This window comes from Sapajus apella, unplaced genomic scaffold (assembly GCF_009761245.1).
Source record: "Sapajus apella isolate SASKATOON/1434 unplaced genomic scaffold, GSC_monkey_1.0 scaffold137, whole genome shotgun sequence".
NCBI classification, from domain to species: Eukaryota; Metazoa; Chordata; class Mammalia; order Primates; family Cebidae; genus Sapajus; species Sapajus apella.
This window is the reverse complement of record NW_022437077.1, coordinates 2,061,013-2,083,472: the sequence shown is the minus strand read 5'-3', so window position 1 is coordinate 2,083,472 and position 22,460 is coordinate 2,061,013. Positions and strand designations below refer to the sequence as shown.

At 40.5% G+C, this 22,460-nt stretch overlaps 1 protein-coding gene and 1 long non-coding RNA gene across 2 annotated transcripts; both read right to left on the bottom strand.

The window, feature by feature from the left end:
• Positions 1-5,819: 5,819 nt before the first annotated feature.
• On the bottom strand, positions 5,820-6,868 carry WFDC12 (WAP four-disulfide core domain 12). Its single transcript, XM_032263549.1, has 3 exons — positions 6,786-6,868; positions 6,524-6,682; positions 5,820-6,359 (listed from the first exon to the last, which is right to left on the bottom strand). Exons 1-3 carry the CDS (start codon positions 6,862-6,864, stop codon positions 6,262-6,264), a joined length of 336 nt encoding a protein of 111 aa, XP_032119440.1. The 5' UTR covers positions 6,865-6,868; the 3' UTR covers positions 5,820-6,261.
• Positions 6,869-20,745: 13,877 nt separating this feature from the next.
• On the bottom strand, positions 20,746-21,908 carry LOC116540214. The gene is made up of 3 exons (XR_004264349.1): positions 21,809-21,908; positions 21,510-21,668; positions 20,746-20,909 (listed from the first exon to the last, which is right to left on the bottom strand). It is a non-coding gene; the product is annotated as an uncharacterized LOC116540214 (long non-coding RNA).
• Between the last annotated feature and the right edge of the window lie 552 nt (positions 21,909-22,460).

Here is a 22,460-nt window from a genome sequence, read left to right as displayed (position 1 = left end):
TCTCTGATGTTGGCTCCTACATTTGGTAGAAGAGAGGGATCTGAGACTTGGCATCCTAAGGGACATTCTAAACAGAAACTCCATCGAAGTACATCCTCTCAGCCTGCCCATTTGAAAGATGAGCAAATTGTGAGATAGAGATAGGAGGGGACTGACTCAAGGACACGCAGCTAATTCCTGACTAGGCTGGGACTTCCCACCGTTGCCTCTCCATCATCCTCATTCAGCTCTTGGGTTTGGAAAGCAGGGCAATACCTCAGCTGATCCTGAGAAAGGAAGGTGACATTACAGGGCTTGTCTCACTTAGCCATTCCAATCCAGGACAGCTCTTACAGCAGGAAGCTCTTCCTTGGGTTTAATGTGACCCTTTTGTGATGTCTTCTATGCTAGTAAGATAGGAGAGGCTCTGGCTTTATGATCTGATGTTACTTTTGGAATTCTGGCACCTCCTTGGAAGCTTTATTTTGGAGGAAAAAATATATGCGCTTTCCTTTCTTTCCCTCCTTTCTTCCCTCCCTCCCTGTTTCTCTTTCTTCCCTCCTTCCCTCCCTCCTTTTCTCCCTCCCTCCTTTTCTCCCTCCCTCCTTCTTTCCCTCCCTCCCTCCTTCCCTCCCTCGCTCCCTCCCTTTCTTCCTTCCTTCCTTCCTCCCTCCCTTCCTTCCTCTTCCTGCCTGCCTGCCTTCCCTCCTCTTTCTCCTCCTTCTCCTTCTTCTTGTTCATCTTTGTCTTATTCTTCCTTCCTTTCTTTTCTTTCTTTTTCTTTCTCTCTCTCTTTCTTTCTTTTGTCTCTGTCTCTGTCTCTTTCTCTTTCTTTTCTTTCTTTGACAGGATCTTTCTCTGTCACCCAGGTTGGAGTGCACGGCACCATCATGGCTCACTGAACCCTCGGCCTCCTGGACTCAAGTAGTCCTCCTGCCTCAGCCCCCTGAGTACCTGGGACGATAGGTGTGCACCCCGGTATTTGGCTGGTTTTTTTGTTTTGTTTGTAGAGACGGGGTCTTCCTATGTTGCTCAGGCTGGTCTCTAACTCCTGGACTCAAGTGACTCCCTCACCTTGGCCTCCCAAAGTGCTGGGATTATGGGTGTGAGCCACTATGTCCAGCCATGAAATGCTTTTTTAATGGAAATTATTTTGTAGACATTTTCCTGTGCTATGAAATGTTCTCTGAAATCATGTTTTCTGATGGCCACATGCTCTTTTGTTAGACTGATATGTCAAAACATCACTTCAGTCAAGTTTTGAGGGAAAAAAGATGTGCCAAAATATACATAGTCAGATCCTATTTTGAAACATGTAGGTTTCCAGTTTTCCACTTTCATAAATAAAACTGTGATAACAATCTTTTTTTGTGTACATTTTAGAGTCACATCTCTGACTGTTTTCTGAAAGTAAATTTGTCAATGTTAGAAATGCTGGGTCAGAAGGCATCACCGTATTTCCAGGCTTTGGATACATCTGGTCAAATTAAATTTCAGAAAGGAAGTAAGTAGGTGTACAAGCGCTTCCACCTGCCCTGCAATAGACATCTACTGTTTTGTCTGCACGGCATCTCTTCCTTTGGTGGAACCATTTTTCCCTGACTCCTGTAATTCTATTTGGTTGCCGATCAGCAGGTAGTTCTCCTATCAAAGCTGCGCACACTTGATCCAGGTTACACCCACTGCACTCTTCCCCCGCCCGTAACCTGCCCACTCCTTCATTAGAGTCTTGAACAGAGAAGCCAGTGCTCTAAACAGAACAGTCCAAATTTTAAATTTCAGATGCCATTGCTCACAGCCAAAGATCCTTAGTGGATACACTCACCAAATACAGGATATTAAAAAAATAAGTAAATAAAATCTTTGCTAATAGAAAACAGCATCTCATTTTAATTTGCCTTCCTCTTAGTACCTGTGATGGTGAGCATTTCTTATTCTCATACTGACTGTATTCTTTTTCTGTGAATTTCCTGTTTTTGTATTTTGCCCATTTTTATTGCGGGTCCTTTTATTATTGAGTTTTAAGAGCTGTTTATATATTAAGAATCTATTAACCTGTCATACACAAGGGGCAGTAAGGTGAAGTGGTCAACAGATGTATATTGGAATTAGGCAGACCTGGTTTTGAATCTTGGTGCCAGAGTTTCTAGCTGTGTGACATTAATTTTGTAAATTAATTAATTTTTTATTATTTATTTATATATTTATTATTATTCTGTTTATTCTTATATGCCAGTAGAGATAGAGATAATCATATTTATTTTATAGGACGGTTCTGAGGACTGAATGAGATGAGCCTGACAAATACTTTAATGCCATATTGCAAATATTTGTTTGCTTGTTTTTGCTTAGCACCAAATGATTAAATTTGGGGGTAATCAATTCAATCTTTTCATTCTTATTTTCTACTTTTATCTTTATGCCAAAAAGGCTTTTTGACTCTGATGTCAGGTAAATATTCACTATATTTACTGTTATTATTTTGTGATTTTTGAAAGACATGTTAACTCTTTAATCTAGCTGACGTTTATCATGGTATAGAATGTGAAATAGGAAATATCTTTTTTTTGTAAGTAAGCAATTGTCCTATGATCATTTAGTGAATGATTCAAATTTTGCCATTGATTAAAAATTAGAACTTTATCAATAACTCAAGTCTTGTGTGTAACAGGGGCTGTTTCTGGATTTTCCTTTCTTTACTTTTCTTTTGTTTTTGAGACAGAGTCTCGCTCTGTCACGCAGTCTGGAGTGCAGTGGCGTGATCTCAGCTCACTGCAACCTCCGCGCCTCCCAGGTTCAAGTGATTCTCCTGTCTCAGCCTCCTGAGTAGCTGGGATCACAGACACGTGCCACCATGCTAGGCTAATTTTTGTATTTTTAGTAGAGACGGGGTTTCACCATGTTGGTCAGGCTCGTCTCGAACTCCTGACCTTATGATCCATCCACCTCAGCCTCCCAAAGTGCTGGGATTACAGGCTTGAGCCACCACGCCAGGCCCGTTCTTTTCTTTCGACTGTTTATTCTTGTGCCAGCACAGGCAAGCATATACTGTGGGTTCAGTTCCTGACCACTGAAATAAAGAGGATATTGCAATAAGTTGAGCCACATGGCTTTTTTGTTTCTCGGTACATTTAAAGGTTATGTTTGCACTATACTGTAGTCTATTAAGTGCACAATAGCATTTATCTAAAAAAAAAAGTACATACCTTAATTTAAAAATACTTTATTACTAAAATATGCCAATAATCATGCAAGCCTTTAGCAAGTCATCTTTTTGCTGGTGGAGGGTCTTGCCTTGATGTTGATGGCTGCTGACTTGCTGAAGGATAGGTTGACTGTAGCAATTTTTAAAAAGAAGACAACCATGAAGTTTGCTGCATCCATTTACTCTTCCTTTTTTTTTTGACTTTCATTTTAGAATTAGGGGGTACATGTGCAGATGTGATACGAAGGTATATTGTGAAAGATTTCTCTGTAGCATGCAATGCTGTTTGATAACATTTTATACACTGTACATCCTCTTTCAAAATTGGAGTCATGGCATGGTGCAGTGGCTCATGCCTATAATCCTAGAGCTTTGGGAAGCCAAGGCAGGAGTATTGCTTGACCCCAAGAGTTTGAGACCAGCCTGGGCAACATAGTGAGACCCTACCTTTACAAAAAATTTACGCTTTTATGTTATGGAGATGGCTTCTTTCCTTAAACCTTGGGAACCGACCTCTGCTAACTTCAAACTTTTCTTCTGTAGTTTCCTCACCTCTCAGCTTTCCTAGAATTGAAAAAAGTTAGGGCCTTGCTCTGGTTTAGGCTTTGGCTATGAGGATGCTGTGGCTGTTTTGATTTTTTATCCAAATCACTAAAATTTTCTCTATATTAGCAATAAGTCTGTTTCACTCACTTACCATTTGTGTGTCCATTGGAGCAGCTGTTTAGTTTCCTTCAAGAACTTTTCCTTTGCATTCACAACTTGGCTAACTGGTAAAAGAGGCTTAGCTTTGGACCTGTCTTGGTTTTCAACATGCCTTCCTCACTAAGGCTAATAATTTCTAGTTTGTTTGATTTAAAATGAGATACGTGACTCCTCCTTTCACTTGAGCACTTAAAGGCCACTGTAGGATGATTAATTGGCCTCATTTCAACATTGGTATGCTCCAAGGGAGAGAAACAGGGAATGACCAGTTGGGGGAGAATTCAGAACATACGCCCCATTTATCAATCAAATTCACTGTCTTCTGTGGGCACAGTTTATGGCACCCTGAGACAATTAGAATAGTATCATCAAAGATCACTGGTCACAGAGCAACATAACAGATGTAATAATAATGACAAAAATTGAAATATTGTGAATATTACCACAATGTGACACAGAGGCAAAAAGTGAGCACATGCTGTTGGAAAAATGGGGCCAATGTACTTGCTTGATGCAGGGTGCCACAAACCTTCAATTTGTAAAAAATACAATGACTGCAAAGCACAATAAAACAAAGTTTGCTTGTATTGCGGTTCTAATTATTGTAGCTTCATAGTATGTTTTTGTGACTGGTGGTATCCATTACCCTTCATTAATCTACATTTTCAATTTTCCAGGTTATATTTTATGGTTCCATGTAAACCTAATTATCCTTTTGTTAAGTTGCAAAAACAAACCCATTGTTTTTATCTTAAAAAGTTTTCAAAAATGAACGAAAGAACAGCAAAGACTTTTATGAAGCCTAGATACCCATCATCCAGATTCAACCATGAACATTTTACAACAGTTCCTTCTTGGATATCCCCACTCCTTTCTTGGCTGAAGTATTTTAAAGTAAATCCAACCCATCTTATATTTTACCCTTAAGTACTTCAGTATGCATCTCTAAAAACTAAGGACATTTTCTCATATAATCACAATACTATTGTTACACCTAAGAAAATTAACAGTAGTTTCTTGTCATCTAATATTCTATTTGCATTCTGTTTTTCTTATTGTCTCAAAAGTGACTGCATGGTTGTGGTGCACACATTGCATTGGCTGTACTGTATCTGAAGTTTCTTTTAATCTAGAACAATCCCTCCAGCTCGTTTTTTGTCCTCCTTTCCTCCCTCCTCTTTCTTCTTCGTGCTATTTACTTGTTGAACAAAACAGACAAATTGTTCTTTAGAATGTCCCATGTTGCTTCCCTGTGATGTCTTTGATCTTTGTCCTTTACATTTCTCATAGACGAATGTTAGCTGGAGAGGCTTGGTGAGGTTCATGCTCAACTGTCTTGGCAGGAACCCTTCTTGAATGATGCTGTGTGTTGTGTTGCATCACTTCAGGAGGAACGAAGGTCTGGCTTACCCATTTTTAGCATTGTGGAGACAGATTAATGTGTTTTAGGTGTGTACCTGAATCCTCACCTTGTAAACTTGTGTTTCCCTTCTTATGAACTGTAAATATTTCATGGGGTCATGAAATGACACTCTGTAAATATTCAGAAACCATGGATGATCATTGCCTGAATCAATTATTTCATCAGGGTTTGCAAAACCCAATGGGTTTGTTTTTAATTATATTTCAGGTATAAATTAAGCTGACCAAGATAAATATTTTGTGGAGGTTTCTTGTTTGGGGAAGAACATATCTTTTAAAAACCTTTTTCTTTTTTTCTTTTTTTTTTTAACTGTAGAAAAGTTTAGTCTATTTATCCAGATCTTTTAAAACATCATTTAATTAAGTTTTACAGGTTTTTTTTTCAGAAAATTTCTGTACATCTCCAGAAATGTTTATTTGTAGGTATTTTACATTTTATTCATTTTGATAATGTTAAATAGGATTTTTTTTTTTACTATTAGGTTGTCTTAGCTGGTTTGGGCTGCTGTAACAAATTACCATAGACTGGGTGGCTTATAAACAGCTAATATTTATTTCTTACAGTTCTGGAGGCTGGGAAGTCTAAGGCCAAGGTACCAGCAGATTCAGCATCTGGTGAGGTCCAGTTTCTCATCTCTGACAGCACCTTCTAGCTGCGATTGCACATTGCAGATGGGCAAGGCAGCTCTTTGGGGTCTCTTATAAGGGCACTGATCTCATTCACGAGAGGTCTACTCATGAGTGTCAGGGAGGAGCACCAGGTAGAGAGGGAAAGTACAGTCTCTGGGATCTGGACTCTTTGTGACTCTTCCCTCTTTTTGGGGAAGAGGACTTCAAGATCAAGTTTTCCTTGGTGGGGTTAGGTATTTCTTCTTCCATATTCCAAGTCTCGGGACCCTCAGGGGCAGGTGCCGGGTGAGAGTGACCCCCAGAGGTGGAAAGGACCAGCGTCATTTCTGAGGACACCTGGTGGAGAAGAAGGCTGGAGGCTTGGCTTCCCATCCTGGCTCTGGGCATGGCCTTGATACGTCTTCATCCTTGTTTCCTCCTTTTACAATGGAGATGTTCAGACTAGTTGGTGTCCGAAGGCCCTGCCAGCTTTAGCCATCCCTCCCCACACCAGCTAAAGGGACTAATTCCTCCGAACTTTTATGGGCCAGGTATCAGGCAGGGGAAGAGACAGCCCTAGCCCTGGGAGGCAGGTCTCCTTACCTTCTTCCAGTTCCTTCACAGGAATCACACACTTGAAGCCACAGTGCAGGTAGCAACACTTCCTTATCCCCTGACAGTCCTGGTCTGTGTGACACTGGGGAGGATCGGATTTGAAGCAGCGTACATTGTCAGCTGGGCAAACCCCTGGTTTCTCTAGATCTAGTAGAGGAAGCCACAAGGTAAGATGAGAACTCCAGCCCCAGAGGGCCCCTCAGGACTTCTCCCCAGCCCAGCCCCACCCAGCTCCACCATGTCTGCTCACTCCCTTTAACTCCTTCCGTAGCCACCAGGGTCACAAGTGCAAGAGACACCATGAGGACCAAGGACCTGATGGACCCCATGTTGCTGGAAAGTTGTTTGGCTGGGAGCTGGGCTGAGCCTGGCTTTATAGTGTCCCTGCTGGGCGAGCCGGTGGGTGGAGCTGAAGGCCTAAAATGGCAAGGGATCTATTTGGAAAATAGCTTATTTTATTAGCATAATGTCCTTGGGGTTCACCCATGTTGCAGCATGCAAGAGAATTTTCTTATTTTTTGTGACTGAATAATGCTGCATAATATTCCATGGAATGCATATATGTGTGTGTGTATATATATATACACATATATATATAATTTTTTTTCCTTCACCCATTTATCTGTCAATGGGTCAATGCACATTTAGGTTTCCACTTCTTAGCTATTGTAACTATTAGAGCAATGAACATGCAGGTGCAAATATCTGTTTGGGATCCTGATTTCAGTTCTTTTGGATAAATACCCAGAAGTGTGATTGCTGGATCATGTGGTAGTTCTATTTTTAATTTTCTGAGGAACTTCCATACTGTTTTCCATAGTGGCTATACACCTTTAAATTCTCACCGACAGTGCACAACGGTTCCAATTTCTCCACATTCTCACCAGTATTTGTTTTCTTTGTCTTTTCTTTTTAAAATAATGGCCATCTGACAGGTATGAAGAGATCTTATGGTTTTGATTTGCGTTTTCCTTATGATTAGACATGTTGAGCCTCTTTTCATACACCTGTTGACCATTTGTATGTCTTCTTTGGAGAAATGTCTGTTTGATTCTGATTCACTTTTTATTATATATATATATATATATATATATATATGCACACACACACACACATATATAAAGAGAAATAAAAGAAATATGTATTAGAATGGAAGAAGAGAAAAGCCATTGCTTGCAAATGATACAATAGTCTAATAGGAACACAAAAGAATCTACAGATATATCATGACAGATAATTTTTCAAGATTAGCTGACACAATAATCAATATATAAAAGTCAACTGCATTTCTATATACTAGAAATATTGGTTAGAAAAATGTAACACTTTAAAAGCAATAACATGTAAAATATTTAGTAATAAAGGCAAACTACAAGATGGGAAAAATATATGCAGACTACATATCAGATAAGGGGTTAATTTTCAAAATACATAGAGAACTACTGCCAGGCCAGGCACGGTGGCCCACGCCTGTAATCCTAGCACTTTGGAAGACCAAGGTGGGTGGATTGCCTGAGTTCAGGAGTTCAAGACAAGCCTGGGGAACATGGTGTTCTCTACTAAAAATACAAAAAATTACCCGGGTGTGGTGGTGGGCATCTGTAATCCCAGCTACTCGGGAGGCTGATACAGGAGAATTGCATGAACCCGGGAGGCAGAGGTTGCAGTGAACCAAGATTGTGCCACTGCACTCCAGCCTGGGTGACAGAGTGAGACTCCGTTTCAAAAAATCAATAAATTAAAAAAAGTAAAAAATAAAGAACTACTGCAACTCAATAGCAAAAATATGTTTCCATATATGTGCACACATACACATACATAGACACACACACATTTAGGTTTACATTTAGGTTTCCTAGAAACCTAGACTGTCTAGGAAGCATGCCCCATAAGGAACTTCTCATATTCTTATCATAAGAAGGTAAAATTACAGGGGACAACGTTCCTGTTTTACGGTAGTAAACTATCTTCTCAAACGGTGGTTATTTTGTCCCCAGGGGGCTTTGGCAATGTCTGGAAACATATTTGGTTGTCACAACTGGGGCAGAAGTGCTTCTGACATCCAATGTCTAGAGACTGAGGTTGCTGATGTTAACAATGCACAGATCAGCTTTTCACAACGAACAATTATCTGTCTCCAAGTGCTGGTAGTCTTGAGGTTGAGAAACTCTGCTGTCCTGCTTCACTGACTGATAGCTGTGTATGGCCTCAGAACACCTCAATTTAGGCTGAAGTGAGTAAGGATGGGAGTGTCTGCTGGGAGTATCCCATGTTTAGGAGCGCTGATCCTTGGCTCACTGGTTTCACCCAATAAAGGCATCCCTTAGCCCGTGCCATGTGACCTTGTGGAATTCATCCTATTTCTGCTGAATCAGGTTAACAAAGTTCCCTTTTAATTTTAGTTAGCTAAGAGTTTTTCTCATGAAAGGATGTTGAATTTTATCAAATGCCTTTTCCTCATCAATTGAAATAAATACATGGATTTTATCTTCAATCTGTTATTTTGTGAATTACATTAACCAGATTTTACGTTCATTGTCTTTTTGGGGCATCATTTATTTATGTGCTTCAGGAAAGTGGAAAGCCTGGAACCAAAATGGCCTAGCCTAAAACAGGGAATAAAAGGGAAGATATGATATATTTCTCCTAAACATGGAGTGTATATCCCTGAAAATCATTAGGTTACAGAGTTTCACCCACTACAAATAACAGAGCTTCTGGAAAAAATAGAGTTGAAGTAGAACATTCAGTGTTTTACATCAAACAAACAGAACCCACACCCAATAAAAACATGACCACAGTTTTAAACATCTGTTCCTAATAAAGAAATTCTGTAGTAAATAATAGCACTTTGACAAAAGATAAGGAGTTTGCTTGGTAAGTGGGTATGGTAAAATACTGTGGCTCTTGAGGTATAAAAAGCGGAATGAAGATCATCATCATTCTTGGACTAAATGTTGTTATACCAGAGGTCCTTGTCTTCTATCTTTTGCTTCTGTGCTGGCTTAAAATAGCAATCTGCTTTGCTGATTTGCCAGTTCCTCTATTTTGTAAGGAAGCTGTATAACTCTAAATGAAACTCTAAATGATATTAGAATCTTGACCTTTGGCTGGGCGCTGTGGCTCACACCTGTAGTCCCAGCACTTTGGGAGGCTGAGGTGGGTGGATCACTTGAGGCCAGGAGTTCAAGACCAACATGGTGAAACGCTGTCTCAACTATAAATACAAAAATTAGCTGGGTGTGGTAGTACATACCTGTAATCTCAGCTACTTGGGAGGCTGAGACATGAGAATCACTTGAATCCAGGAGGCAGAGGTTGCAGTGAGCCGAGATCATGCCACTGCACTCCAGCCTGGGTGACGGAACAAGACTTTGTCTCAAAAAAAAAAATATTGACCTTTAATCCACTGCAATTGTTTAACAGTCTCATTTGAAGCTGACAATAACTGTTGTGTTAAGCTCACTAGCAGTCTCATCTCTGATGGTGTGTAACATTTAGCTTATTGCTGTGGCGAATAGCATGTGCTCTCATTTATTTAAAAATATTTTATTATTTAAAACTTCTCCAATATTTAAGACATTTTTTTATTTATTTGTAAATTTTTATTTATTTATTTTTTGAGACAGAGTCTCCCTCTGCCACCCATCCTGGAGTGCAGTGGTGCAATCTGGGTTCAAGTGGTGCCTCCTGGGTTCAAGAGATTCTCCTGCCTCAGCCTCCCAATAGCTGGGACTACAGGCTGGCTAATTTTTCTATTTTTAGTAGAAATGGGGTTTCACCACCTTGGCCAACAGGCTGCTCTCAAACTCCTGACCTCAAGTGATCTGCCCCTCTCAGCCTCCCAAAGTGCTGGGAATTCAGGTGTGAACCACCACACCTGGCCTTAAGGCATTTCTTTTAAAATCATGTTTCAGATTCTTGTTTCTGGGACCTTGAACAGAGTATTAAATAATTCTATCAAGAAGAGTATAGAACTCAGGACAACTGCAGATCACACACTTGGTAGGGCAATGCCTAAACTGAGATAAGAGGGAAGAGATGAAGCGTGTGATTTTGTGTTTCACTCCAGAGATACCATGTTCAATATTTTTGCATTTGATTGGTATTATATGACAGGACAAGGCATAGTCACCTTATGAAAAACCTTGTGTATTACCCCAATTTTACATGGTGATTTAATTCCTTATTTACCTGCCATGTACAAATATATTCTGCTTGTTACAGCAGTCACTTTAACAGGACAGACTCGTGTGTGTGTGTATGTGTGTGTGTGTGTGTGTATGTGTATCTTTATGTTAATGACAGGTGACATCACAATAAGTCTTTGTCCTGACAGTGTGCCTGTCTGAACAGCATAAGCTGAATTAATGCCCTTATTGGAAATTGTGGGATCCCAAAATATTTAATGCCTAAAACTCAGGAAACCTGATCATCCAAACCCCTCCTGCACCTTCCACTGCGCCAGACAAAGGTGCAAATGCTTCCTTAAAGGAAGGTAGACCAGGAAGACGTTATGCCTGTTCTTCAGCTACTTTTTCCCCATTTTTAAAGATATGAAATTCAATTTAAGGTATTATCACAATAATATACATACACAGTATAAAATGTAAAGTGTAAAACCAGGTTTACAATGGGAATCTCCTACATTGCTCCTATTTACCTTGATTCCTGATACCCAGAGGTCTCGATACCAGAGGTAACCATTTTAGCTCTTCTAGCTGTTTCTAATATTTATCTCCACATTTCTAAATAACATTCTTATGTAGCTATTTCTGAAAATTTAAATTTGGATTTAAACAGTTATTTTATTGTGGTAAGAACACTTATCATGAGATCTGCCCTCATGACTTTTTAGGCGTGTAGTACCATACTAACTCTATGCACTCTGTTGTACAGCAGATCTCTAGAACCTTTCCATTTTGAATAACGGAAACACACCCATTGAATTGAAACTCCCCACTTCCCCCTTCCTGAAACCCTTGGAAACCACCATTGTGCTTTTGGCTTAAATGAGTTTGACTACTTTAGACAACTCACGTAAGATACCTTATAAAAGTAGAACCATGAAATATTTGTCCTTCGATGACTGGCTTATTTTGCTTAGCATCATGTCTTCAAGGTTCATCCACGTTGTTGGCTGTTTAAATTCCATGATATGTAAATACCACATTTTCTTTATCTCATTCATCTGTCAATGAACTTTTAGTTTGTTTCCGCCTCCTGGCTATTGTGAATAATACTGCAGCAAACATGGGAGTGATCAAGGTTGTTAGTAAACATCCCAGAATGCACCAGACAGTCTTCCACAACAAAAAAATTATCCATCCCAAACGTCAATAGTGACAAGGTTGGGAATAATCCAGGCAATTGCAGTATTTCTTATCTGGATCAGAGAAATAGCTAGATAACTGGTCTTCCCACTGACAAACCACACATTCTCCAGAATGATCATATAAAACACATATTAGTTCTTGTGTATTTGCTCTTTGGCTTTATTATATTCTATTCCATCTCAAGGCTTCTGGAAATATAGGTCTCTTTGCTGGAGCACGTGTTCTTCACTTCTTGCTCTTTTACCACAACTTGGCTAAGTTTTTCCTATTCTTCAAGTCTCAGCTTCAATGGTGCTACATCAAAAAAGTCTTTTTTACCCTCCCTTTAAATTTTTCTCAGAGCAGTTAGTTTTATGACTAGTTTACTTATATTTGTACTCAAATTTACCACAATCTGTAATGACGTATATATCCATGATTTTCTGTAGCTGAGAGAAAATTGTCAAAATTATTTTTCATCACTCCTGATACCTTAATGTATATTTCCCTCAAAGATATCCTCTGTCATGACCACAATACAACCATGAACATCAGGAAATTAACATTGATACATTCTTTTCACCTAATATTCAGACCCAACTCAAGTTTTACCATCATGATGAGAATACTTAAAATCTACTATCTTAGCAGATTTCAAGAATATACAATATTGTTATTAACCATATTCACATGTTGTGCAATTGACATCTTGAACTTATTCTTCCTACCTTACTGAAATTTTGTATTCTTTAATCAGCATCTCCCCACACTCCCCTTTCCCCTAGCCCTTGTTAATAACAATCTACTCTCTTCTTTTATGAGTTCAACTTTTTTAGATTCCACATGTAAGTGAGATCATGCAGAATGTGTCTTTCTGTACCTAGCTTATTTCATTTAACATAATACCATCCAGGTTCATCCATTTGTAACAAATCACAACGTTTTATTTTTTTAAAAAGGCTAAATAGTATTTCAGTGTGTGTATATACCTTTTCTTGATTTATTCATCCTTTTATGCACACTTAGGTTGATTCTGTATCTTAGTTATTGTGAAAAATACTGCAATGAACATGGAAGTGCAGATATCTCTTCAAAATACTGATTTTAATTCCTTTGGATATGTAAACTAGTAGTGGGATTGCTGGATTATATTTTAGTTCTATTTTTAATTATTTGAAGAATTCCGTACCATCAGGGGTTTCAAAGGAAATGCTTCCAGTTTTTGCTCATTCAGTATGATATTGACTGTGGGTTTGTTGTAAATAGCTTTTATTGTGAAATGTATATTAAGTCCTCTTTTTGTTTCCCTTTTTCTTTTTTTTGACATAGAGTCTCGCTCTCACTGCAACCTATACCCCCTGCATTCAAGCGATTCCTCTGCCTCCCTCCCTCGTAGCTGGGGTTATAGGTACTTGCCACCACACACAGCTAATTTTTGTGTTTTTAGTAGAGTCGGGATTTCACCATATTGGCCAGGCTAGTCTCGAACTCCTGAGCTTGTGATCCAACCCCGTTGGCCTCCCAAAGTGCTGGGATAACAGGTGTGAACCACTGCACCCAACCTGTTGTCTTCCTTTTTTAATGCTCTTTTCTCTGTGCACACTTCTCTTCTTCAGGTACTTGGCTCTCTGCTACCCTCCAGCCCTTCTTGTCATGATGGGGCATGGTTTAGTAATCCAGTGTTCTTTAACTAAGGTTCTCTGAAGGCTTCAGGCATCCCTTCCATGGGTGAAGGTGCTGCTGACAGGGATGGACCATTGGTCCCTCAACCTGCTTTAGTCAGAAAAGCTCTGCTGTTGTCTGCTTTATTTCCCGTGAGTCTTTGGAGGATTTTGTTTAAGGAAAGATTCAGCTGCTAAAGAAAAAGTTTGTACACTACCATAATCAGACTTTGACTCCCATTACAAATACTTTTCCAACACACAGAAAAGTTGAAAGAATAATACAGTGAACATTTATATGCCCTCCACTGAGATTCAACCATTGTTAACATTTCAGCCTGTCTGCAGAATCATTTCTGAGAAAATTGTACCTCAAAACAGTTCAGCATACATGTTCTGAAAATAAGGACATTCTTTCACATAGTCATGATACTATTATTGTACCTAGAAAAGTCACAACAATTCTCATGTATTATCTAATACTATATTTATTGAGTACAAATTTTGGGTTATGTCCCATTGGTCTGGAATAGCCCTTCCATAATTTTATTTTTCATGACATTGAATTATTTACCTAATATATTTTAAAAACTTTTATTTTAAGTTCAGGGGTATGTTTGTAGGTTTGTTATATAGGTAGACTCATGGAGGTTTGTTGCACAGATTATGTCATCACCCAGGTACTAAGCCTAGTATTCATTAGTTTTTCTTCCTGATTCTCTCCCTCCTTCCACCCTCCACTCTCCAAAAGGCCCTAGTGTTTGCTGTTCCCCTCTATGTGTCCATGTGTTCTCATCATTGAGCTCCCACTTAAAAGTGAGAACAGGCGGTATTTGTTTTTTGGTTCCTGCGTTAGTATGTTAAAGTTGATGGCATCCAGCTCTATCTATGTTCCTGCAGAGGACATAATCTTGTTCTTTTTATGGCTGTGTAGTAGCCCATGGTGTATATGTACCACATTTTCTTTGTCTAGTTTACCAGTGATGGGCATCTAGGTTGATTCTATGTCTTTGCTCTTGTGAACAGTGCTTCAGTGAACATATGCATGCCTGTGTCTTTATGATAAAATGATTTATATTTCTTTGGGTAATTACTGGGCCAAATGATAGCTCTGTTTTTATGTCTTTGAGGAATTGACACACTTTTTCACAGTGGTTGAACTAATTTACACCCCCACCAACAGTCTACAAGCATTCCTTTCTCTCCACAACCTTGCCAGCATCTTTTATTTTTGACTTTTCAGTAATAGCTATTCTAACTGGTGTGAGATGATATCTCGCTGTGATTTTGACTTGAATTTCTCTAATGATCAATGATGTTGAGCTTTTTTTTCATATGCTTGTTGGCCACATGTATGTTTTCTTTAGAGAAGTGTCTGTTTATGTCCTTTGCCTATTAAAAAATTTTTTTTCTTGTAAATTTGTTTTAGTTCCTTATAGATTCTGGATATTAGGCCTTTGTAAGATACACAGTTTGCAAAAAATTTTTCCCATCATATAGGTTGTCTGTTCACTGTGTTTGTAGTTTCTTTTGCTATGCAGAAGCCCTTTAATTAGATCCCATTTATCAATTTTTGCTTCTGTTGCAATTGCTTTTGGCATCTTTGTCATGAAATCTTTGCCAATTCTTATGCCCAGAGTAGTATTGCCAAGGTTGTCTTCCAGGGAGTTTCTGACTCTTAATTAAAAGTTTTAAACCATTTACATTTAAAGTAATTACTGATAAGGAAAAACTTCTATTTTGCTATTGTTTTCCATATGTCATATCAATTTAAATGAACTATTAATAAACTTTAATTTTTCAAACTAGTTTCACTTTACAGAAAAATGGAACATAAAGTGCAGAAAGTTCTAAAATACTGTCCCTACTTCACACACAGTGTCCTCTATTTTTAAAAATTTGCATTACTGTGGTACATTTATTGCAACTGATGACCCAATACTGACACATTATTTTTAACTAAAGTCATAGTTTACATTATGGTTCACTCTTTGTGCCATATAGTTCTACTGGATTTTGAAAAATATATGTTACTCATCTTCTATTATAGTATCATAAGAATAGTTTTTCTGTCCTAAAAATCCTCTATGCTCCCTCCCTTCCCTGAACCTATGGAAACCATTGTTCTTTTTGCTGTCTCTATAGTTTTACCTTTTTAAGAAAGACATATGGTTGGATCATGTAGTATGTAGCCTTAGCAGATTACCATTTTTTCACATTGTAATATACCTTTAAGCTTTCTTCATCTCTTTTTGTGGCTGAATAGGTGATTTCTTTCCATCACTGATAATATTCCATTGTATAAATGTGCCACAATCTTTTAAAACCAATCAGCTGTTGAAGGACATAGTGGTTGCTTCTATTTTTGGCAATTGTGTATAAAGTTGCCATTAACATTTGTGTTCAGGTTTTTGTATGGACATAATATTTCATCTGATGGTAAATACCTATGAGAGAGAAAGATGGATGAATTATATCATGAATTACTTATTTGGCCTGCTTTAACAAAGTTGCAAAAGCTTGAGCAATTTATCATCTCACAGTTCTGGAGACTACAGGTTCAAAGCAGAACTGTCAGTAGGATTGACTCCTTCTAAGGGAGAATCTATTCCATGCCTCCTTCCTAGCTTCTGGTAGCCACGGAATTTTCTTGGCTTTCAGATGTATCACTCTAATCCTTTCTCTTCAACTGGACTCTTTGTGTGTGTGTGTCCTTTCACAAAGTATTTTCTTTAAAAGGACACCACTCATAATGAATTAAAAGCCCAGTCTTTTCTGGTATGACTTTATCTTAACTAATTACACCTGCAAGGATCCTATTCCCAAATAAAGTCACATGCTGAGGCACAGGGTTTGGGATTGAACATATATTTTTTGGGGGGAGAACCCAGTTCAACTGGTTACAGCCCACCCTCTGGCCAACCAAAATTTAGATTCTTTCCACATCTCAAATATCTTATTCCATTCCAACTTCACCAAAAGTCTTAACCCATTTTGTAGTCAACTGTAAGGTGAGTATCTTATTTACTGTTATTTAAGTCACATGTGATACTCTGATTATGGCCAACCCTGGGCAAAATACTTCCCTGTCTGTGAAACTGTGAAACCAGATAACCTGTGAAACCAAAGTACAATGGTGAGACAAGTAGGGGATAGATATCTGCATTACAAAAGGGAGAAATTAGAAAGGAAAAATGATTTATGGCTCCCAAACAAATTCAGAACTCAGCAGGGCAAATCCCATTGGTTTTAAGGTTTGAAAACAATTCTCTGCTGTTTCTTTTCTTCTTCTTTTTTTTTTTTTTTGGACAGAATCTCACCATCACCCAGGCTGGAGTGCAGTGGTGCAATCTTGGCTCACTGCAACTTTCGCCTGCTGAGTTCAAGTGATTCTTGTGCCTCAGCCTCCAGAGTAGTTGGGACTGCAGGCACATACCACCACACCTGGCTAATTTTTTGTATTTTTAGTAGAGAGATTTTTGTCATGTTGGCCAGGCTGGTCTCAAACTCCTGACCTCAAGTGATCCACTCGCCTCGGCCTCCCAAAGTGCTGGGATTGCAGGTGTGAGCCACCGCACCCAGCCAATTCCTTGTTTCTTGATGCTCTCTCTTCTGGGCCCACAGGGTCAGTGGCCATACTCTTCAGGCCCATTTCATTGGTGGCTCTGCCTGCTTTAAATAAGGAAGTGGCCCCATCCCTGCATCAAAGAGACAGTGGTCCCTTCCCTGGGCCTGTGTCATCTGGGCTTGTAGTGGCAGGGGCGGGTCTGTTGCCCTTTGACCAACCTCGGAGTTTTTCTTATATTTTCCTTAAGGATCAAACATGTTCTCAGCTGAGTAACTCTGTCAGCCCATTCCCTGCCTGTAGAATCACAGAAGTGTGACAGCTTCCCTTCATTTCATCCTAGATCTGTAGACTGAGGCCCAAATTGACAGAGTTTCTGCTGATATGGTTGATTAGGCACACAGGCAAACACACACACACACACACGATTTTAGACTGAATTCTAGAGCCTGTACCCCAACAACCTCCTTTATTGACTTCTTACATTCTGGCCACTATCACTCTACCCTGGACTGTGAGTAACACCCCCTATGAGCACTGAGAAAGGAGAACTGTCCAGACCCAAGGCACAATTAGTGCCTGAAGAATATCTTAGTTTATAGTGTTATTACTCAGCTATTTCCTTTATATAAAGCTTTATATATAATCATATATTAGTTTATAGAATTAGTGCCTGAAGTATAGCTTACTGCTTATATATATCTAGTTTATATAATCATACTTAATACTTATATCTAGCATGCTTAGTTCTATATAATCTTTCTATATAATCATACAGGTATTGTAGCCGGAGCTGTACTGACACATTTAGTGCTGATTTATATAATTCTTCCATGTAACCATATAGTAGTTTGTAGTAGGAGGAATGCCTAGAGCAGTCACAAAGCGGAAGCAGTATGTGGGAAAACAGCCAGACCAGGACGAGAACCAAAGACCCAGGTGGTGGCATCCCTGCCTGAAAGGGCATACACTGTATGGCAGGCTTGGAGCAAGAGCCTCTCCTCCTGATAAAGGAGTTGTAGTACCTTGCATCCAGTTCCTGTGGAAAGTAGGACTCAGGCCTGAGATCTTGGAAATAATCAAGGGAGAACAACCCCTCTGGTGTGACCAGTCATGGCGGCTGTACACCCTGTCAGTCTTTTCTTGCTTCTGTGCTACCTCAAATCATCCTCCCATAAATATCTTAAGAGAAGAGCACAAGTCTGTCAGCTCCCACTGCCTTGGCTTATAGTATCCTTCTGTTAGAAATCCTTTGAAGTCGCCAGCCCCCAGATAAGAAGTGTTGCGCACGACACCTGTTGCACACAGTCCTCGCTCACCTAATTGGGGTGAACCCCCTTTCTGTACACGACCCTCTACTACTGCACACAGCATGGCCCCCTACTGCACACCGCCCATATCTCTGCCCAAGTGACATAATGGGGTGGCCCCCTCACTTGTGACTCGTGATTATGTATGCCCTATTACTAAGCCTATAGATGATGACCTCACTCACGACCCTGCCTCTGCTTGTAGCTAATAAATACAGATGCTTCTGGGCATTTGGGGCTCTCGCTGATCTCTGCTCACAGGTTGCGTGGCCCCTCGAGTCCAGCTGCTCTTCACCAGTTCTTCAGTGTCCTGTCTCTTAACTTCTCGGATCCTGCACCTCGGCACAGCATAAGGGACACCCCACGACCCTGTGGGGCCCAACAGCCCTACACTGGACACCTTAGGTCAAGGCACTAGACAGCTAGGGAGAGGACCCTTGCCTCAGAGACCGCTGAAATTATTAACATTGGCCAATCTTGAGACACTTACCCTGCCTTCCTGCTCCTTGCAAGAACCACAGGAAAGGTTTGCCCATGTTTCTCCCTCACTCCCTCTACCTCTTGACCCAAAAAGGTGCTTCCTAAGTGCCCCACTGCCCCACCCATTCCATGGCAAGGTGTGGCCCTCCTTTGAGATATGTGAGTTTAACAAACTCTCTTAAATGGCAATCATCTGATATGTTGGTCTTGTCATACCTAAATAATATTAAAACCTAATTTTTTAAAAAGGAGCTTGGAAGACAAAGGACTAGAAAATCAGTAGCAAGGATGTCTGTGGTAGGGCAAGAGGACCGACATGTGAGCGGACACTGAACTGTGAAAATTTGTGTATTACACATTAACGCCTGCTGGGAAGCATCTATGGCGGATTAGACACTGACAACCAAGAAGAAAAACTCAATGAGTTGACATTTACCTCCTTCCTTCCTTCCTTCCTTCCTTCCTTCCTTCCTTCCTTCCTTCCTCCCTCCCTCCCTCCCTCCCTCCCTCCCTCTTTCTTGTTCTCCTCCCTCCCTCCTTTCTTTCTTTCTTTTTTCTTCTTTCTTTCTTCTTTCTCTCTCTCTCTTTCTTTTCCCTCCCTCCCTTGCTCCTTCCTTCCCTCCCTCCCTCCTTCCCTTCCTTCCTTCCTTCCTTCCTCCCTTTCTGCCTTCCCACCTCCCTCCCTCCCTTCCTTCCTTCTTGACAGGGTTTGGCTCTGTTGCCCAGGCTGGAGTGCAGTGGTGTAATCTCCCCTCACTGCAACCTCTGCCTTCCAAGCTCAAGCCATCTTCCCACCTCAGCCTCCCAAGTAGCTGGGATAACCAGCCTTCATCACCATACCTGGAGAAGTAACTGCAGCACAAGGTAGAGGACAGTGGTGAGCATGGAAATGCACCGCTCAGGTCTCCTGCTGCTTCAGGGTGTGTAACTGATGGATGCCCCCAGCTACTGTCCTTTGCATCTGCCACCATGTCTGTGCTGAAGTCATGCTTCCCTCAGGTTACCCCCAGCCAACGATTGGGTGCTGCCCAAACACTAACGCAGGCCTATTCTGAGAACTGAAGTCACCATTCTGATAGATGACTTCAGTTCAAGCCTTGCTGTTCAGCCTGGCTGGTACTTTATCAGTTTTGTACTTCATTCTGAGACTCTTCCTCCTTCCTTCTCACCTCCTTCAGAGCAGGCAGCCTTGCATCATGGTCTGATGCTCTCCTTGCCACTTTGGCTGCCTCCCTTTTCCCCTCACTGGCATTTTCCCTGATACACACTCTTGATTACCTAATCCTGTCTGGGCATCTGCTTTTTAGAATGAGTTCTAAACAAACCTACTCACCTATAGTTTTGGTTTGAATAGTTCAGGAAATGAAGAAAGGGAGGAGAAGAGGAAGAAGATGGGGGAAAAAACGTGCTTTTTTTTTCTTACTAGTTATTACTGCCAAATCAAGATGATGATTCAATTCCATTAGAAACACTAAAAATATTTAGGTATATTTTTAAATTAAATGACAATACTCATCATATTCTTAAAAGTGTGTCCCTTGTAACTATTATCCAATTATGATAAAAATATTTGATGTCAACTTAAACTATGCTAGAGAATAAGTGGCTTTCCAAAATTTGTTTATAATAGTTACAAAGAAAACTTTGGAAGACTTGTCCAAACTTCTACTACCTTTGTGGTTCTTAACTAAATGTAAAATAGTAACCACATCCTTTTTTCAGACCCTAAGAGACAAACCATAAAGGAGAGTGAGAGCAAGAGAGAGACAGAGAGAGAGAGAGAGAGAGAGAGAGAGAGAGACAGAGAGAGACAGAGAGAGAGAGAGAGACAGAGAGAGAGAGAGAGAGAACACTCTTACAGATTTTTCTGTGATTTCAAATATACAACACTTTATCTCTTTGCCTTCTTGTCATATTAATAAGCATTTAATTCTAAAAGTACATCTTGGGCCTGGGAAGATCATGGATGAACTGGAGACCAGTTATCCAAATCTGAGCCTGTAGCAACCAGCATCTCCTCCGGCTTGGTTAAGGAGTTTCCACCTTGAGAGAGAAGAGAAAATCAGAGATGTAGGAAGGTGAAAAGCTTCAGGGAAGGTTCAGCCTGACTGGTACTTTGTCAATGCCAGAGGACATAGCATTGCAGGGGACATGATTTTGTGTCCCAGGGGCACCATGGCAGAAACCCTGCTAAGTACTCTCCTTCGAAGAACAATGAGATATGCTGCCCCAGAATCAGGGACTGGGGATCAGGGATTCTCAGCAAGCTATCCTAAGGAATTGTGAATTTATAATCCCTTGCCCTACAATTTAAATATGAAGAGAAAGGTGCTGTGAAAGTTAAAATAATAATAAAAATTCAATAACCCTTGAGCAGCTTAAAGATAATTTTGTCCAAATGTCCCCTTCATACAAGGGAGAAGAGTAATGCCCCTTATGTGAAATGGATGGTGCTATTCTGAGCAAGGAGGTCTGCTGAGCCACCCCCTTCACTGTTCAGAGGCAGATCTGTGGGACAACCCAATTTGAAGCCTCTGATCTGAATGATTTCTAGGGGCACGGGCAGTTCTCAACTTGTAAGATAAATGCGTCTGCAGGAAGGTTTCAGGGGCAGCCGAGAAGGGCAGATCTGGGGCTCCTCACCTCAATGCAAAGTCCACCAGGGCTCCATACACTGATATTGACAGTTGTAGAAGCAACACTTCTTGACCCCCGGGCACTTTTTATCATACCAGCACACAGGTAAGAGGGTGAAAGAGCAGTCAAGATCAAATTCTGGGCAATATCCAGGTTTCGGTGCAGCTGGAGAAAAATACCACAGGGTCAGTCAAGGGCAGCCATAAGTCATTTCCAGGCACCAGAGTCAGCTCATTCCACAGATTCCTCAGAGGAAACATTCCCTAACCCCAACCACACCCAGGATTGCCACTCCTTAATCATACTCTTCAGGATTCCAGGCTGAGCCATGTGGAGGCAAAGGAGGATGGTCACAGAGAGTAGAGAGACGCTGCTCAGCTTCATGGTGCAAGAAAAGAGTGTGGGCACACCTGGAGGCTGCACCTGTCTATGTCAGTTCTGGCGGGGCCCCACCAGTAGGCGGCGCTGTGGCTGGGGAGGCTGGAGATCAGAGGTGCCTCAACTTGACCCGGAACCATTAGCTCTTCCCTTTTACTTCCAGGAAGAGACAATGTGAAACAATTTGTGCAATATAATTTATGAGAGCCCTCATGGACTGTGCCTCTATTCAGGGTGTTGCAGGACTGCCCTAGCTCTTCCTCATTCTGACTTTATCCAGCGGATTTTGAGGCAGTAGGAGGCCACTGCCTTTCCCAGGGCTTGCATCAGTTCTGACCAACTCCCCTCTTTCCACTATATATATCCAGAACAATTGAAACCCACCCCTTCCAGCGGTGTTTAGATATGAGTGCATTTGGGGTGTTTACTTTTACCACGTTAACACTGAAACAGGCACAGACACAAAGACAAAGCCAGATATTGCGCTATTAGCAAGATAATTTCTAGATTCACAGAAAATATAAATGCATTATGAACTACAGAGAAATGTTTCCATTGCATTGTTAGTGTTTGCTCTTT

Bases quoted from the DNA above. Each gene is read 5' to 3' on its own strand.
- WFDC12 (XM_032263549.1), bottom strand. From the start codon at position 6,864: ATGGGGTCCATCAGGTCCTTGGTCCTCATGGTGTCTCTTGCACTTGTG. The intron at 6,683-6,785 runs GTGAGCAGACAT...TTCCTCTACTAG, and splicing joins TACGGAAGGAGTTAAAGGGA to ATCTAGAGAAACCAGGGGTT. The intron at 6,360-6,523 runs GTAAGGAGACCT...CCATTGTAAAAG, and splicing joins TGTGAAGGAACTGGAAGAAG to GAGGAAACAAGGATGAAGAC.